The following is an 18,015-nucleotide window of genomic DNA, read 5'->3' as shown; positions in this document are numbered from 1 at the left end:
CTCCGAAATTGCAGCCCAAATAAATACTTCAGTGTTCAAGTAACAGACATCTCAACATCAACTGTTCAGAGGAGACTGCGTGAAACAGGCCTTCATGGTTGAATTGCTGCAAAGAAACCACTACTAATGGACACTTATTATTATTATTAGAGACTTGCTTGGGACAAGAAACAAAAGCAATAGACATTAGACCAGTGGAAATATGCCCTTTGGTCTGATGAGTCTAAATTTAAGATTTTTGGTTCCAACCGCAGTGTCTTTGTGAGAAGCAGATTAGGTGAACAGATGATCTCTGCATGTGTGGTTCCCACTGTGAAGCATGGAGGAGGTGGTGTGGGGTGCTTTACTTGTGACACTGTCTGTGATAAATGTAGAATTCAAGGCACACTTAACCAGCATGGCTACCACAGCATTCTGCAGCGACACGCCATCCCATCTGGTTTGCGCTTAGTGGGACTATAATTTGTTTTTCAACAGGACAATGACCCAAGCCACACCTCCGGGCTGTGTAGGGGCTATATAACCAAGAAAGAGAGCGATGAAGTGCTGCATCAGATGACCTGGCCTCCACAACCCCCGACCTCAAACCAATTGAGATGGTTTGGGATGAGTTGGACAGCAGAATAAAGAAAAACCCTTGAATGAGTAGGTGTGTTCAAACTGTTGACTACTACTGTACAAGACAGATCTCATTCAAGACGACTGTACAACACAAAAAGCATCCCTTACCCCAGGACACTAACAGGAGAGTAAAGATGCGATCACACGGCACTATGTGAGTATTAATCATGGCTCAGCTATATAGGTGGGTTTCCTACCCAAGTCTCTGCCGACATATGTCCCATAAATAAATACATACTCAGATCAATGCAGACACAGAGCGCTCCTTTTTATATATTGTCACCTGATGAAGTGTCCTGGGGTAAGAAATGCTATTTGGGATTTTCCAGTCCCTCAGTCGATTCCCTTTTTTGTCCAGGCTGGGTTGAAGCGAGTTTGGGTACGTTTGCTGTCTACTGTACAACACATTTTTTATCCATTGTAGTGGACACACGACTCAAACCATATCCAGGAAGCAAGACAGACATGCACGCTGTCTTTCACACTACTGTGCTGACCCGAACTGTACTGGTTTGAATATTTTCTTTACTGTCTTTTTCGGCCACTATGGTGGATGTGTAACCAGGGCAGTACAGTTCAGCTCGACTCAGTAGTGTGAAACAGGTTTTATTGACAGTCAGTAAAGCACCGGAACACTTCAGATCATACAGCCCAAGGTGTCTACAAAGCAACAAATCAGTCCAGTTGATAGACCATCCATTCACTGTTCACTGCAATCCGTGTACATTTCACATCAATCACTAAAAACAGTTTACAACCAAGTTCACTCTATTGGATAGAAAAGCATTAACCAAAGTCTACACCAACCAGACAGGGATGCTGTTACTATGCAAAATTGAACTGCCACACGGTTTGAGTATGTTGTATCAGGAACATCCTAGTGGGCAAAACTGGTTGAACTAATATCATTATAACCAGAAACTAGTTGATATGTAATTGTCATTTTCTAGTAATACCTCAGTAGTTGTTTCATCTCAGACAAGTGATCTAGTCACAGGCTGTGCAGTTTTATACAACACAATGGGTTTCATTTCAGACAAACAGCATCTGACAACATCCATTCACTAGCTCAGCTACATTCCAAACTGCAGCCAGGTCCTGGTTCAAAGGATCTACGTTGGCAACAGTCACTCAAATTAAGACCATTAGCACTAAAAAGAAGCAAGATCAAATAAGAACTGAACTGCAGGGAGGAAATAAGATTGTTAAGATAACTAATGCAAGACACCTGAAACGCCAAACCACACCAAAGACAAGCCGCTCTCCCTAAAGTCACAGGCAAGCATGCGTCCAACAAACCCCCGAAGGCAAAGCGGCAAAAGTCAACTGCGGCGGCAGTAACTAGCAGCACACCAGTACCAAACGAAACCTCAGATCAGCAAGCAGTACAGCAGAGGGTTTAAAGGGCATAGGAGGGCAGGGGGTTGAAGAGGGGCTGGGGGGCTGACCGTAGAAGTACTCTAGGGGTCTTGGCCAGAGATGAGCCAGTTACGGAAGAGGCGGAGGTGGTAGAAGCACTGGTTGAGGTGGTGGGCCAGCGCCCCGTCCAGAGAGAGAGGGCGGCACAGGCTGGCATCAGTGGAGAAGCGCCTCAACAGCTGGGCAACGTGGTGCTCCTCCAAGGGCTCTGGGGAAGGAGGAACAGGAGGAGAGAGGATAGGACGGATGGAGCAGGGGAGGCGGAGATGGAATGAGAAGAATAGGAGGATAGAAAGTAGAGGGGGAAGAGAGTAATAGGAGGATAGAAAGTAGAGGGGGAAGAGAGTAATAGGAGGATAGAAAGTAGAGGGGGAAGAGAGTAATAGGAGGACAGAAAGTAGAGGGGGGAGGACAGAAGTAATAGGAGGACATAGAAAGTAGGGGGGAGAGAGAGTAATAGGAGGACAGAAAGTAGAGGGGGAGAGAGTAATAGGGGGGAGGACATAAAGAAAGTAGAGGGGGAGAGAGTAATAGGAGGACATAAAGTAGAGGGGGTAGAGAGAGTAATAGGAGGACATAAAGTAGAGGGGGAGAGAGTAATAGGAGGACAGAAAGTAGAGGGGGGAGAGAGTAATAGGAGGATAGAAAGTAGAGGGGGAGAGAGTAATAGGAGGATAGAAAGTAGAGGGGGAGAGAGTAATAGGAGGATAGAAAGTAGAAAGGGGGAGAGAGAGTAATAGGAGGATAGAAAGTAGAGGGGGAGAGAGTAATAGGAGGATAGAAAGTAGAGGGGGAGAGGTAATAGGAGGATAGAAAGTAGAGGGGGAGAGAGTAATAGAAAGTAGGATAGAGGAAGAAAGTAGAGGGGGAGAGAGTAATAGGAGGATAGAAAGTAGAGGGGGAGAGAGTAATAGGAGGATAGAAAGTAGAGGGGGAGAGAGTAATAGGAGGATAGAAAGTAGAGGGGGAGAGAGTAATAGGAGGATAGAAAGTAGAGGGGGAAGAGTAGTAATAGGAGGATAGAAAGTAGAGGGGGAGAGAGTAATAGGAGGATAGAAAGTAGAGGGGGAAGAGAGGAAAGAAGGACAGTAAGTAAGGGGGGTAAAATGAGGAGAGGGAGTGGATGAATGACACAGCAGAGGTAATGGGGGGACGAAAAGAAGAGGTATCACCCATTGTGTGGACAGAGTGGGAGACTGGCAGGAGGGGAAGAGGTATCACCAATGTGCGGACAGAAAGGGGTGACTGGGAGGAGGGAGGGAGGAGAGGTATCACCCATTGTGCGGACAGAGATGGGTGACTTGGAGGTACAGTAAATTACTGCTATTTCTAACAGCCAACCTTCTCCTGTCAACCATTCCATTCCTCCATGCTCTGGACCAGCTACCAGAAATGGCAAAAACCTTCAAGCAACATTCAGCGGATCCAACCCAATCATCCCACAGGTTTGCACAAAGACCTCAGCTAAATCTGCTCCATCCAACTGTCCCCAGCATTGACGGAGAGAAACGCCTCAAACTCCAAAAGACAGAATAGCGTATCACATGGCTCCACTGCAATCTCATCTTGGTTACGGAAAAAGCCCTGGGATACAATCTATAGGTTTAGAAGACAGAAAAACAAATCCAATGAAAATCCACAGAGGAAATGTCAATATTGCGTTTGTATTTAATGCATTTCATTTGTTAACAGCATTGACTAGTTTCAAGTTGAGACCACATGGGAGCATTTGTGATAGAACTGAAGACGTTCAAACCGCTGAGACGTGGAGCTACACATGCTTAGGTATGTCAAATATGTTTGTGTCATTGTGAATACATTCAAATCCTAGAGAGAAAATAACTCAATCTGGTGTCCAAGAAAAATACACTACACGAAAGCGGTCCAGCATGCATAGCGTTTTTGCCGTGCCACAATAATTTTGTACAATCAATCCTGTTTGACAGGTTGCATAAAGCTGCAATTGGATGTAAACCTTCGCCTCATTCATTACTGTACCTGACACAGGCCACCACAGAGGGGGAACAGCCACAGCACACGTGTCATCCTGTGTCCCTATCAAAGTCAATATATACACACAGTTGTGAATTGACATGCTTCAAGTTGCTTAAAATGAAACTGTCATTCAAAAAAATCCCATAAAAGTAATTAGGTGCTGTGTTCATGTACTGGAATGACATTTTAGGGCCCTCATTTATAAACGTTTGGTATGCACAAAATATACCCCGAAATATGAGTGAGACAGTTTTCCTTACCTCCCCGCAAACTTTAGGCCATGCATACACACATTTTCTAGTGGTTGTATAGCAAGCAGACAAGTATTTTGTGCAAATACAGGATATGACGACGTTCTTATCCAAAAAATGACTTAAAAAACTGGAATATCTAACAAGAGGCAGCCATTTTCAATTAGTGAAAAGAGCGGAAAATCTTTTTTTATTTTTGGAATCCAAAAACAAAAATCAGACATAGGAATGTATTTCTTATTTATTTTTTTATAACCATTGCAGAATATATTCCTCACCTTTTCTGGCTGTGATTGGTTACTTAGGGAATATGAACCTTACAACAAATGACCACGGCCACCTCTCATTGAACTGGACTGAATATCCTAGTAGTCCTAAACAGACAGGCCATGTACAGTATTTCAACTTCTGCTTTGAGATCCCATAGGCAGTGCAGTATATAATACACAGTCCAAATGAACAGGTGGTCTTCTCCAGAACCTGCTACTCTCCAGAAGAGCCTCTGCTCTCCAGCAGCGTTGGCTCCAATGGTGGCAGTTACCCAAGTACACCTGTCCCTAACCAACATCCCTACAGTCAGAATACTGGACCCCACAGGCAGTTACCCAAGTCCACCTGTCCCTAACCGACATCCCTACAGTCAGAATACTGGACCCCACAGGCAGTTACCCAAGTACACCTGTCCCTAACCAACATCCCTACAGTCAGAATACTGGACCCCACAGGCAGTTACCCAAGTACACCTGTCCCTAACCAACATCCCCAGTCAGAATACTGGACCCCACAGGCAGTTACCCAAGTACACCTGTCCCTAACCAACATCCCTCCAGTCAGAATACTGGACCCCACAGGCAGTTACCCAAGTACACCTGTCCCTAGTACAACATCCCTGTCCCCCAAGGCAGTTACCCAACATCCCTAACCAGTCAGAATACTGGACCCCACAGGCAGTTACCCAAGTACACCTGTCCCTAACCAACATCCCCAGTCAGAATACTGGACCCCACAGGCAGTTACCCAAGTACACCTGTCCCTAACCAACATCCCTACAGTCAGAATACTGGACCCCACAGGCAGTTACCCAAGTACACCTGTCCCTAACCAACATCCCCAGTCAGAATACTGGACCCCACAGGCAGTTACCCAAGTACACCTGTCCCTAACCAACATCCCCAGTCAGAATACTGGACCCCACAGGCAGTTACCCAAGTACACCTGTCCCTAACCAACATCCCCAGTCAGAATACTGGACCCCACAGGCAGTTACCCAAGTACACCTGTCCCTAACCAACATCCCCAGTCAGAATACTGGACCCCACAGGCAGTTACCCAAGTACACCTGTCCCTAACCAACATCCCCAGTCAGAATACTGGACCCCACAGGCAGTTACCCAAGTACACCTGTCCCCCCACAGGCAGTAACCAACATCCCCAGTCAGAATACTGGACCCCACAGGCAGTTACCCAAGTACACCTGTCCCTAACCAACATCCCCAGTCATACTGGACCCCACAGGCAGTTACCCAGTAACCTAACCAACATCCCCAGTCAGAATACTGGACCCCACAGGCAGTTACCCAAGTACACCTGTCCCTAACCAACATCCCCAGTCAGAATACTGGACCCCACAGGCAGTTACCCAAGTACACCTGTCCTAACCAACATCCCCAGTCAGAATACTGGACCCCACAGGCAGTTACCCAAGTACACCTGTCCTAACCAACATCCCCAGTCAGAATACTGGACCCCACAGGCAGTTACCCAAGTACACCTGTCCTAACCAACATCCCCAGTCAGAATACTGGACCCCACAGGCAGTTACCCAAGTACACCTGTCCCTAACCAACATCCCTGCATTCAGGATACTGGACCCCATAGGCAGGGGCCAAGTACACCTGTCCCTAAACAACATCCTACAGTCAGAATACTGGACCCCAGAGTGTGAAGTGTGCTCAGAGCAGGTAATATGCTGTTTTCATGTGTCAATCGAATTATAATTTTCTCCAGGTATTTAGTGATTGGACATGGAGTTCCTCCTGACTGCAACGAAGGCAAGACTGTAAATAAAAGCCTTAATTCCAGGTGTTGGAATGAAAACCTACAGCAGGGTTGGAGAGCCCTGCAGGATACACTACATAGACCCTCTGAAATATACAGTTGATACACAGCAGTCGGTTTTGTGTTGTAGTTGCCTGTGTGGCTTATTAGGTAGAGCATGGTGCTTGGAGTGTGGGTTTGATTCTTCCTGGGGGCACTTGCACAAACATTTATGCACACTTTGGATAAAGGAGCTTCCAAAATGTCTCTTGAAAACCAGTTCTTCCTTGACAGTATTGCAAAGAAAATGTCTAAACCCCTCCAATACAATAATCATGTTTAAACGTTCACTACATAGCTTGTAGACCCAACCAGGAGGAACATATTTTCATAAAAACAGAAGAGTGATGAGAATTCTCGTTTTCTGTTTAAAAACATTTGACTTCTGTTTGGTGCCCACTACCCAGTGAATATAACCGGTGTCTCAAGGAAAGTGTTGAAAAGCCCAAGGTACTGAAAAAGGTCCTGGAAAACAATAAGCTAGGTATTTCACAAGCACAAGGTACTGAAAAAGGTCCTGGAAAACAATAAGCTAGGTATTTCACAAGCACAAGCAAACACATTGGTCATATGCAGATTCATCCATATCATGACAACCATACCTGGTACAAAACAAAAAACACAAAAACACATGAACCCTTTCCCCGTTTAGCAGTAACCGCCAATCGTTCTGTCCCAGTCAAGACAGTTTATTCAGTTATCCAGTCACCTATTCAAGTGTAGGGTATAAGTTGTAGCTTAGGTTGCCAATGCAGAATATTAAATGAGAATAGTGGGGACTGAAGTCACAAGAAACAGGGGAAGGGTTAGGACTTGGTGAGGGTTTTTGGTTGGTGTTTTCAAGAGATGGTTTCAATACACATCGTCAACATAAATAGATGTGTGTGTGTATACATACATACAGACATACAGACATACATACATACACTTCACTGACAAACATTGAATCATTAGGTGAGGGTGACCATGTTGTAACAAAGAGAATGTGGGGTAGTGATAAAGTGAATGGGTAGACAGCAGAAAAACTAAAAACCCCAGAGGGTTGGGAAACATGGTAGTAACGGCCACGTGAAGTAGAACCGAAATGTACAAATAAAGAGAGATTTCCAAAGACATGCAAGACACACGGAGGTGGAGAAGTGGAAATATACCGGAAAGAAGCAGACGTACCATTAGTCGGATGCTTTGCAAACGACACAGAAAATCTCTTTACTGCCGGCATAGACAACAACTCTGAGGAAATAGAGAAAGGTCACTAGTGTTACCATCGGTCACAGAACACCTGCAAAGGGTTTGTGTGTGTACACTGGAGGTCTTTGTGGGAGGGATGTTAACTATTTCAAGAAGAGTTTTTCTGGCGTTCGGTACAGTGGGAAGCATTTAGGGGCCATAGCAGAAAAGTCCACAAGTTACTCCATGTGAAGTGTTTGTGGTTCTAAGAGGAGTTTTAAAAAGGGACATAAGAGGGACAGACAGGCAGGATCTTTTGTAGGATCACGCTACATGGGCTATAATTGACATGTGTGTTAGAAGTGCGTACACTTTCAAGATCAAATTATAGGCACATTGAATGAAAATCTCTCATGGTGACAGGACGAAATGAGACGGCTGGAAATGTAGGAGATGGAAGACAAAAAAGACAAAAACCCATTTCTGTGATGTAGGCCTATACACGCCCCCAACCCCACTCTCTTCAGATGTGTTGCATCCCAAATACAGGAGGAGATCTGGTGCATTTGATTTAGCTTGCCCATTCCATTGTGAATTAGGTTATCATCCCTCCAGGTGTGCCACGGTGCTGGGCAAACTATATCAAAAGCTTGGAGTATTGTTCGAAGTAACAAAGCATCAAGACTGACATCAGCAAAGTACTGCTCAACACCATCATGTTTCTGGAAGGCCAGCTTCACAGACACATGCACGCACACACAAGCACTAATCATGTCAATATAGGTTCTTCAAAAGGGACTATGTATGAGAACACCGAAGATCACAGTGATCTCCGATTCAGATGTTTTCATGATCAGTAACAAGAGTAAGGACGCAAATGATAGACTTAACGGAACAGCAGACATGATGAGTGTGACTCGACACTGAGTGAGACGCAACAAGACAACTGAGAAGATGGCAGCCCAATAGAAAAACAGCTATGACAACATCACAGTGACACCATGTGGACAGCCAACTACATCGTCCCATGTCTGCTGGTTTAGACAACACAAAAGACAATGAACAACTCAAAAGCTTGACCGCTACGTAAAGTTGGTATGTACAGGTAAACACAAAATGGCATCTCTTGACCGTCAATGACAGCAATTAATGACGAGGGTGTCCTCTCCATAAAAAAACAACTGTCATTTAGGCTCAAACAGATCCAAATACAGAATGGCCTAATCACTCATATGTGTGCGTTGTGATTTCAGCGCAAATATGTGCATATATGCAAATATGTGTGTATTGTAAGAGCAAACATGGCCAAGTAAGAGTATGGACAATGGCATACTGTGCTCATCATTGAATGAGACCTCTGCTAAATCAACTACTGGGACTTTCTACTAGAGCTCCAGAGCCATCTGCTGACCGAGTCTCATAAATACATTCAACTCTGATCAGGAAACCATGGGAACGTTCTAGAAATCATTTGAAAATATACATATAAATAAATCTTACAAGTCTATTTAGAATGTCTTACAAGTCAACATTATAAATAGGCCTACAGATTTTTTTTTCTCCATTCAACTTAAGATAATTTATACAGCTTTGACATTTAGCCTAGTTTCTACTGGACACTTGATATGGAAGCACTACAGATATTTCACATGAAGTCTATACAGATATTTCTTAATTATACTGCAGCACTATGTGCCAGCAGGTTGATATTGAAGGAGACAGGATACCTACAGTAGTGACTTTGATAAGTGTTCTGTTAGCCTTATTGCGTGTAAATAGTTGTAAGACCATGTGAAACATATATGAACCATGCAACAAATATGAGATCACAACAGTGGTGTAACATGTGGTTTAGGTCAGGGTTTCTAAGGGAATGTGTTCAGCTGTGGCTACTACCTTGTGGCCCAAATTGTTCTTTTCAGGCTTTGTGCTTTGCTAGTCTAAGGAAGAAATGCCATCGTCAACTGACAAACGTATGTTCCATATTCCAAAAATGTCAAAGCTCCTTAACCTGGGTGCCACACTGTTTCTACGTGTATCAATGCAGGCTACATCGTGGTCTTGGCAAGACAACTTGGCTACTGGCTAGAAATTACCATTTTCACACTATCGTGCCGACCCGAACTGTGCTGGCTTGGATAATTTATTTTCATATTTCTCCTTAACAGCATGGTTCCAGCAACTACGGTGGATGTGACCAGGCCAGCTCAGCTTAGTTTGGCTCAGTATGGTTCAGCTCAGTAGCGTGAAAAGCACCAAGGTGCATTACAAGCATGAAGGGAAACCTTCCCTGCTTGGTGTGCGACTATGCAATGTGAGGGATGGTATGGAGGTCTGGTGACCAGCAGTCTAATGCAGGGTTAGACAACCATGGTCCTAGATAGCCACAGGGTATGCAGGACCAGGGTTGCCCACCCCAGGTCTAACAATACCCATCCACAGTGTGTCTCTCTAGGCTAGAGGAATTAGAAACAGTGTGTCTCTCTAGGCTAGAGGAATTAGAAACAGTGTGTCTCTCTAGGCTAGAGGAATTAGAAACAGGATCTTGGCCACATACCGTCTTTATAGGACAGGCTGCCTGAGGAGAACTTTTTCCGGTGTGTGCGTGCGTAGTCCTGCAGGTTGGGGGCGCTAGAGGAGCCTCCCAGGACAGTGGTGCTGAAGAGTCCTGCACACTGAGATCCTGTGGGAGGGGTGGGGGATTTAGTCACCACAACACAACATGCAGTTATTCAAACAATGCTCTGACTCAGTTAGCATGAGGGGAGAGAGGTACTTAGCAGACCTGGGTTGAAATCCTATCAAATACGGTATCTGGGCTTGTTGAGCTTGTCTGGCGCAAAGGAACCAACAGAACAGTTTTAAAGTGGAAACCGTGGGCGGCAGGTAGCCTAGTGGTTAGAGCATTGGGCCAGTAACCAAAGGTTGATAGATTGAATCCCTGAGCTAACAAGGTAAAGATTTGTCGTTCTACCCCCAAACAAGGCACTGTTCCGAGGACGTCGTTGTAAATAAGAATTTGTTCTTAACTGACTTGCCTAGTTAAATAAAGATTACATTTTTTTTTAAATGTATAAATACAACCATCTGGCACTCACTCTAGGTAGACTAGAGCTAACACCACAAGTATTTGCAAGATTTCAAATAGTGTTTGAACCCAGGTGTAGTAGTCACATGACTCCCCATACCAAGGTCATTCAACATCCCGACTCCTAACCTATGCAAGGCCAAGGGAACTACTGTAAATAGACTTATTATGAGCCACTAGGCTTATTTAATACCCTTTTCACAATAGCGCTCTGACCAGACCTTACTGGCTCTGATAATATGTGGTTCAGCTGGTAAGAGAGTGACGCTAGCTATGTCAAGGTCGTAGGATCAATTCCTAAAGGTATCACTCACACGCATAAGAAATGGAGGCACTCACTGTACTGTAAGTCACCTTGGATAAAATAATCTGCCAAATGGAATATTATCATTATATTTAGATTGTGATTTTCACATGATCCTTTCCAGCACAGTTCCAACAACTATGGTGGGTGCGTAACCAGGCCAGCATGGCTCAGCTTGGCTCAGATGAGTGGTGTGAAATGGGTTTAAGTCGGTACGTCACTTCCTAGTTACACAGACGCGATCGAATATAACGCCAGCTTTGCACGCTTCACTATTTCTTATAAAATAAGTTGACATTTTTTGTGCACACGTGTATTTGTTTGGTTTACACATCATTTTACTTTGAAGTGAAAAATCTAATTGTCTTCTTTTGTAAAATAAATAATTATGGCCTGGCCTAAATTACACAATTCTAATTAATTTTGTTGGAGGCAAGTGATTCTTGTTTGTGTGTAATTTATTTACTTAAGTTGCTGGTGCCTACCTGGTAAAAATAGCCATTCAATCAGTTTTTAAAATCTTTGACCTCCATTCAAAAAGCAGGAAAACACCATTGAGCAAATGGAACCCTATTCCTTCCTAATATGGTGTTCATGACCGTGGCCCAGCTGATTCAATGTTATGAAGCTAATATTAGCATTCAAACCAGTAAGTTCAAAGTAAGTTTCTCAATTGTTAGAAAATCCAAAATGTGAGTAGATGCACTTGGAAACTCAAAAGAATTGTCATTAGGATGGTTAATCATAAAAATATACATTTTTACCAAAACTCTGATTAAAAAAAAGAAAATCAGTGACAAGATAACTACACATCCCTACAATCTTAAAACCGAAAACCTGGCTACCACTTGAATAGGCCTCGAGCATGGTCCGCATGTGCCTACAGTAGCTAGGCCTGCCTCGAGCATGGTCCGCATGTGCCTACAGTAGCTAGGCCTGCCTCGAGCATGGTCCGCATGTGCCTACAGTAGCTAGGCCTGCCTCCAGCATGGTCCGCATGTGCCTACAGTAGCTAGGCCTGCCTCGAGCATGGTCCGCATGTGCCTACAGTAGCTAGGCCTGCCTACAGCATGGTCCGCATGTGCCTACAGTAGCTAGGCCTGCCTCCAGCATGGTCCGCATGTGCCTACAGTAGCTAGGCCTGCCTCCAGCATGGTCCGCATGTGCCTAGCTCGGCCTCTAGCATGGTCCGTATGTGCCTAGCTAGGCATCTCTAGCATGGTCCGTATGTGCCTAGCTAGGCATCTCTAGCATGGTCCGTATGTGCCTAGCTAGGCATCTCGAGCATGGTCCGCATGTGCCTACAGTAGCTAGGCCTGCCTCGAGCATGGTCCGCATGTGCCTACAGTAGCTAGGCCTGCCTCCAGCATGGTCCGCATGTGCCTACAGTAGCTAGGCCTGCCTCCAGCATGGTCCGCATGTGCCTACAGTAGCTAGGCCTGCCTCCAGCATGGTCCGCATGTGCCTACAGTAGCTAGGCCTGCCTCCAGCATGGTCCGCATGTGCCTACAGTAGCTAGGCCTGCCTCGAGCATGGTCCGCATGTGCCTAGCATGGCCTCCGCATGTGCCTACAGCTAGCTAGCATCTCTAGCATGGTCCGCATGTGCCTAGCTAGGCCTCCTCTAGCATGGTCCGCATGTGCCTAGCTAGGCATCTCTAGCATGGTCCGTATGTGCCTAGCTAGGCATCTCTAGCATGGTCCGTATGTGCCTAGCTAGGCATCTCTAGCATGGTCCGTATGTGCCTAGCTAGGCATCTCTAGCATGGTCCGCATGTGCCTAGCTAGGCCTCTCTAGCATGGTCCGCATGTGCCTACAGTAGCTAGGCCTCTCCAGCATGGTCCGCATGTGCCTAGCAGTAGCTAGGCCTCTCTAGCATGGTCCGCATGTGCCTAGCTCGGCCTCTCTAGCATGGTCCGCATGTGCCTAGCTAGGCCTCTCTAGCATGGTCCGCATGTGCCTACAGCTCTAGGCCTCCTCTAGCATGGTCCGCATGTGCCTAGCTAGGCATCTCTAGCATGCCTCTCTAGCATGGTCCGCATGTGCCTAGCTAGGCATCTCTAGCATGGTCCGTATGTGCCTAGCTAGGCATCTCTAGCATGGTCCGTATGTGCCTAGCTAGGCATCTCTAGCATGGTCCGTATGTGCCTAGCTAGGCATCTCTAGCATGGTCCGTATGTGCCTAGCTAGGCATCTCTAGCATGGTCCGCATGTGCCTAGCTAGGCATCTCTAGCATGGTCCGTATGTGCCTAGCTAGGCATCTCTAGCATGGTCCGTATGTGCCTAGCTAGGCATCTCTAGCATGGTCCGCATGTGCCTAGCTAGGCATCTCTAGCATGGTCCGCATGTGCCTAGCTCGGCCTCTAGCATGGTCCGCATGTGCCTAGCTCGGCCTCTCTGGCATGGTCCGCATGTGCCTGGTCCGTATGTGCCTAGCTCGGCCTCTAGCATGGTCCGCATGTGCCTAGCTCGGCCTCTAGCATGGTCCGCATGTGCCTAGCTCGGCCTCTAGCATGGTCCGCATGTGCCTAGCTCGGCCTCTAGCATGGTCCGCATGTGCCTAGCTCGGCCTCTAGCATGGTCCGCATGTGCCTAGCTCGGCCTCTAGCATGGTCCGCATGTGCCTAGCTCGGCCTCTAGCATGGTCCGCATGTGCCTAGCTCGGCCTCTAGCATGGTCCGCATGTGCCTAGCTCGGCCTCTAGCATGGTCCGCATGTGCCTAGCTCGGCCTCTAGCATGGTCCGCATGTGCCTAGCTCGGCCTCTAGCATGGTCCGCATGTGCCTAGCTCGGCCTCTAGCATGGTCCGCATGTGCCTAGCTCGGCCTCTAGCATGGTCCGCATGTGCCTAGCTCGGCCTCTAGCATGGTCCGCATGTGCCTAGCTCGGCCTCTAGCATGGTCCGCATGTGCCTAGCTCGGCCTCTAGCATGGTCCGCATGTGCCTAGCTCGGCCTCTAGCATGGTCCGCATGTGCCTAGCTCGGCCTCTAGCATGGTCCGCATGTGCCTAGCTCGGCCTCTAGCATGGTCCGCATGTGCCTAGCTCGGCCTCTAGCATGGTCCGCATGTGCCTAGCTCGGCCTCTAGCATGGTCCGCATGTGCCTAGCTCGGCCTCTAGCATGGTCCGCATGTGCCTAGCTCGGCCTAGGTCCTCTAGCATGGTCCGCATGTGCCTAGCTCGGCCTCTAGCATGGTCCGTATGTGCCTAGCTCGGCCTCTAGCATGGTCCGTATGTGCCTAGCTCGGCCTGTACTATTGTCCATAGTACATTTGACATTTTAGTAATTTAGCAGACACTCTTATCCAGAGCAGTAGTGAGTGCATACATTTTCATACCGGTCCCCGTGGCAATCAAACCCACAACACTAGCGTTTCAAGCGCCATGCTCTACAAACTGAGATACACAGGACTAGAACCTAGCTAGGCCTCTAGCACAGTATCTAACTCCAGGTTCTATCAGAAATCGACAGTGAGCGCACCAATGCCACCCCTCCCTCTACCACCATAGGTTTTAATGACAGTTGGGGTGATATAGGTAAACACAGTTGCCATAGCTACAGTGAAAGGGAAGGATTGGGTAGTTGCCCTTAGACGCTGCTCTTAGGTTCATTTTGCATTCCCCCCACTAACGGTTAAGGCTAGGATTGGGGAAGGGGAAACTAATCCTAGATCTGAGCGTGTTAGGGAGCAGAGAGGAAGGAGACACCCACCTAGACCACTCTGCTTCATCTCAGGGGACTGGCGAGAGCAGGAGGGGAAGAGACGGTAGCTGCCTGCTTTGGATGAAGACGTCTCCGACAGGACCTGGGGTGACACACACATTATATGGTAAGGAGCCAATTCAGAGCATTTGACACCATACACAGATCTCCATCACTGGCTGCCAGACTGAAGGACCACATGTGACCTCTGCCAAACAGACAAGTAACTCAGAGCAACAACACAGCAGGAAAGCCCTGGCTTATGGATGCATCCTAACTCACGGAACACAAAAGTCTTATAGTATATCTCTATAGTCAAAAGACGCTTGCAATCCTGGACTCATCTTTCACTGCTGCTGCTACCATCACTACAACTACTCCTACCGCTGGCTTTATTGACAATAGAAGGTTGTGTGTGTGTGTGTGTGTGTGTGTGAGATTTTACCTCCATAGACCCAGTCTTGCGGTTGCGAATCAGAGGGGATCTCCGGTGGATGCCCATTGGCTCAGAGAGTGGTAGGGCCCGGTCGGGCTCGTCACGTGATAGATCCTCCAAGCTGCCAGGGTCTGTCTGTTTCTGATCATTCTGAACCAGGAAGAAGGGTGCCACAGACATGGGGTGCGTGCACACAACACATTTAAAAAAACACAACATACCATACCCACACTTCACAGGGCATTGATGTACCACTATGGGCACTTTCACATTTCCCTGTATGATCCGGAAGCTAGATTGTTTGGTACCCTGATCCACGCTATAAAGCATGTGTTAAACTCAAACAAACCTTAGTTGAATGAATCCTGGACCTGCCAGAGTGGTGGGTTCAAGATCCAGGACCAGAGTACCAGGCTTTGTGACACAGCAGCGTTAAACTTCTGCCCGTTGTAAACAAGCTAGCTTGCTAAGTCATGTAGAATGTACATCTTGCAAATTGCACCGTGAAACTGTTATTTTCAGTTCTTGTTAAACCATAAAATATTTTGTAGAATTCTCAGAAATGCCTCAAAACCAAACCAGGGTAGTGACTTTGCTTATGTGAAAACAAACTATTAGATTAACATTAGGACCAGACATTAAACCCTTACCTCTGCGGAAGCGGGACGGAAGCCGAAGCCCATTGGTGCTTTCTCCTCCTCCTCGCAACCTTTGACCCCAGGGCTGAAGTGAAGCTCCACATGGAAACGCTCCTCTGACGACGGGTCCTGAGGGACAGCACAGAGAGGGCTTAGTGAAAGAAAGGGAAACAGACACACACCTACTACAGAAACACACACCACTACCTTGTTGTTGTCCTCATACAGCATGATAACTATCTGGGTCATGTAGTTGAGTTCAGAAACGGCACCAAGGTAGTCCATCGCCCCTTCCACTGCTGATCCTTCTCCTCCTGTCACACACACACACCAATTATTGGATCAAATGTAGTTCTGTTGCTGTTGTTCAGGGAAATGTAGTTCTAGGTAACCGTAGTTCCTCTGTGGTAGTTGTGTGCTTACGTCGAGCAGGCCTCCGTAGCGGAAGGTGCTGAGTAGAGAATGGACGTGACTCTCGCTGGTGAAGTACAGACGTGTCCGCACGTGGCGACCTGGTGACATCACTCCTCGAGAGTACCTGAGTCGCCAGAGAAACAGAACATCAATGTTTTATTTAAGTTGCCGTCAAACATGGACCGTTTGAACAAAGACATATGTGGGACATAATTGACTGAGCTACAACTTCATGTTGCAGTTGCCTTTAGATGCAGGTCTAGGATCAGCTCACCCTTTCCAAATCTTAACCATTCAGAGAGGAAACGCAACTGACCTTAAATCAGCATCTAGGTGCAACTTGACTATTGCTGCCCTGCGAGTCAAGACTCACAGTGGATGGAGTTTGTTGACTGACTCATCCTCATGGGTCCTCTGGAGGTCCAGCTGGATCTTCTTGACCAGAGGTAGGCAGTAGGCATACGCTATGTCCAGCTTCTCCACTTTGTTAATGCCGTATTCCTGAGGAGAATACACAAGTCGTGAGAATTACTCCTGCCTAAGACACACAGTGGTCAGAGCGTTGCTATATACAAAGTCTGGGAGTATATAAACAGTGACTGGTATCCATCAACAGTAGGTATGAGGATGTCAGCCAGAGCCTCTGACAGCCTGTTCCAGAGTATCCATCTACTGCTTACAACTGACCCACCCAACTCTCCCTCTCTCATCTGTGGTATGATAATATCAGCGAGGGCGTGTGACAATCTGAACAGCTGCAGAGTATCCATCCATCTTTCCAAACATCCATGCACCCACCCTCCCACCCAGTTCTCTCCACTCCATCTATCCACTCTCCATTCCATCCATCCACCCCTCCTTTCCTCCCTCCCTCACCTGTGGTATGATGATGTCGGCGAGGGCTCGGGACAGCCTGAACAGCTCCAGTGTGTCCTCCAGGCCCAGCGTGGCGTTGTGCTGCACGTCATACTTCACGCAGTCGTAGATATCCGGGATCTTGCTGATGTCGTAGCGGCCGCTCTTCATCCGGAAGTCCCGCTCCAGCTTGGACCAGCGCTGCAGCATCAGCTCCAGAGTCTCACTGTGGTACAGCTGCAGGTCTGACGGTCAGGAGGAGAGGAAGAAAAGGAGATGGAGGAGAAGAGGAAGTAGAGGGCAGGTAGGAGAAACACAGTAGTCTGGGATTGGTACAGATCAAATCAAATTGTATTAGTCACATGCATCGAATACAACAGGTGTAGGTAGACCTTACAGTGAAATGCTTACTGACGAGTTCCGAACCAACAACACAGTTAAAAAAAATAAAAAAGCAAATAAGAAATAAAAAGTAATTAAAGAGCAGCAGAAAAATAACAATAGCGAAACTATATACAGGGCGTACTGGTACAGAGTCAAGGTGCGGGGGCACCGGTTAGTCAAGGTAATATGTACATGTAGGTAGAGTTATTAAAGTGACTATGCATAGATGATAACAGAGAGTAGCAGCAGATCCACCTCGCCTTGTGCTGTATTGATTGCCAATGTATGGTTAGCGTTCAACATTGTACTGAGCTGAAATAACACCATCACAGTGCTATACTATGTTAACATAAGGGTGTACCTGCAGATTTGGGGTCCTCTAGTCTCTTGCGTATCTGGGAGGTGAGACTCTGGATGAGTGTGTAGACCTGGTCACATGTCACCACAGGGTTCTCCACAATTCTCATAGAGTTAACCACAGAGGATGCACCTGTAGGGGCCAGCTGGATGGACGGATGGACACACACAACTCGCTAAAGAACATTATGCAATAATGAACAGCTTAAAACATCTAAATCCACTTTGCTTTCATTACAACCAATTACAAAGCCCAGAATGATCAAAGAGCAGAGCAATAAC

At 46.8% G+C, this 18,015-nt stretch overlaps 1 protein-coding gene and 1 long non-coding RNA gene across 9 annotated transcripts in view; both read right to left on the bottom strand.

The window, feature by feature from the left end:
• Positions 1 to 18,015, bottom strand: part of LOC118371365 (inositol hexakisphosphate and diphosphoinositol-pentakisphosphate kinase 2-like) — a 47,201-nt gene that overhangs the window by 2,908 nt on the left and 26,278 nt on the right. The window contains 11 exon segments of the mRNA XM_052515954.1: positions 7,554 to 7,616; positions 10,111 to 10,236; positions 14,659 to 14,752; positions 15,095 to 15,235; positions 15,736 to 15,852; positions 15,931 to 16,013; positions 16,016 to 16,037; positions 16,147 to 16,261; positions 16,511 to 16,638; positions 17,014 to 17,237; positions 17,738 to 17,879. Of these exon segments, the coding sequence (XP_052371914.1) occupies positions 7,554 to 7,616; positions 10,111 to 10,236; positions 14,659 to 14,752; positions 15,095 to 15,235; positions 15,736 to 15,852; positions 15,931 to 16,013; positions 16,016 to 16,037; positions 16,147 to 16,261; positions 16,511 to 16,638; positions 17,014 to 17,237; positions 17,738 to 17,879 (1,255 nt within the window).
• Positions 4,102 to 7,545, bottom strand: LOC127928704 (uncharacterized). 8 transcript variants are annotated; one of them, XR_008131935.1, is made up of 4 exons: positions 5,874 to 7,545; positions 5,378 to 5,687; positions 5,252 to 5,313; positions 4,102 to 5,155 (listed from the first exon to the last, which is right to left on the bottom strand). It is a non-coding gene; the product is annotated as an uncharacterized LOC127928704 (long non-coding RNA). The 8 variants fall into 8 exon arrangements; XR_008131938.1 differs by having other exon boundaries at positions 4,102 to 5,091; XR_008131932.1 differs by having other exon boundaries at positions 5,252 to 5,687.

Source organism: Oncorhynchus keta, unplaced genomic scaffold (genome assembly GCF_023373465.1).
Source record: "Oncorhynchus keta strain PuntledgeMale-10-30-2019 unplaced genomic scaffold, Oket_V2 Un_scaffold_3531_pilon_pilon, whole genome shotgun sequence".
NCBI lineage: Eukaryota > Metazoa > Chordata > Actinopteri > Salmoniformes > Salmonidae > Oncorhynchus > Oncorhynchus keta.
The sequence above is the reverse complement of the archived record's forward strand: the minus strand, read 5'-3'. Positions and strand labels throughout refer to the sequence as shown.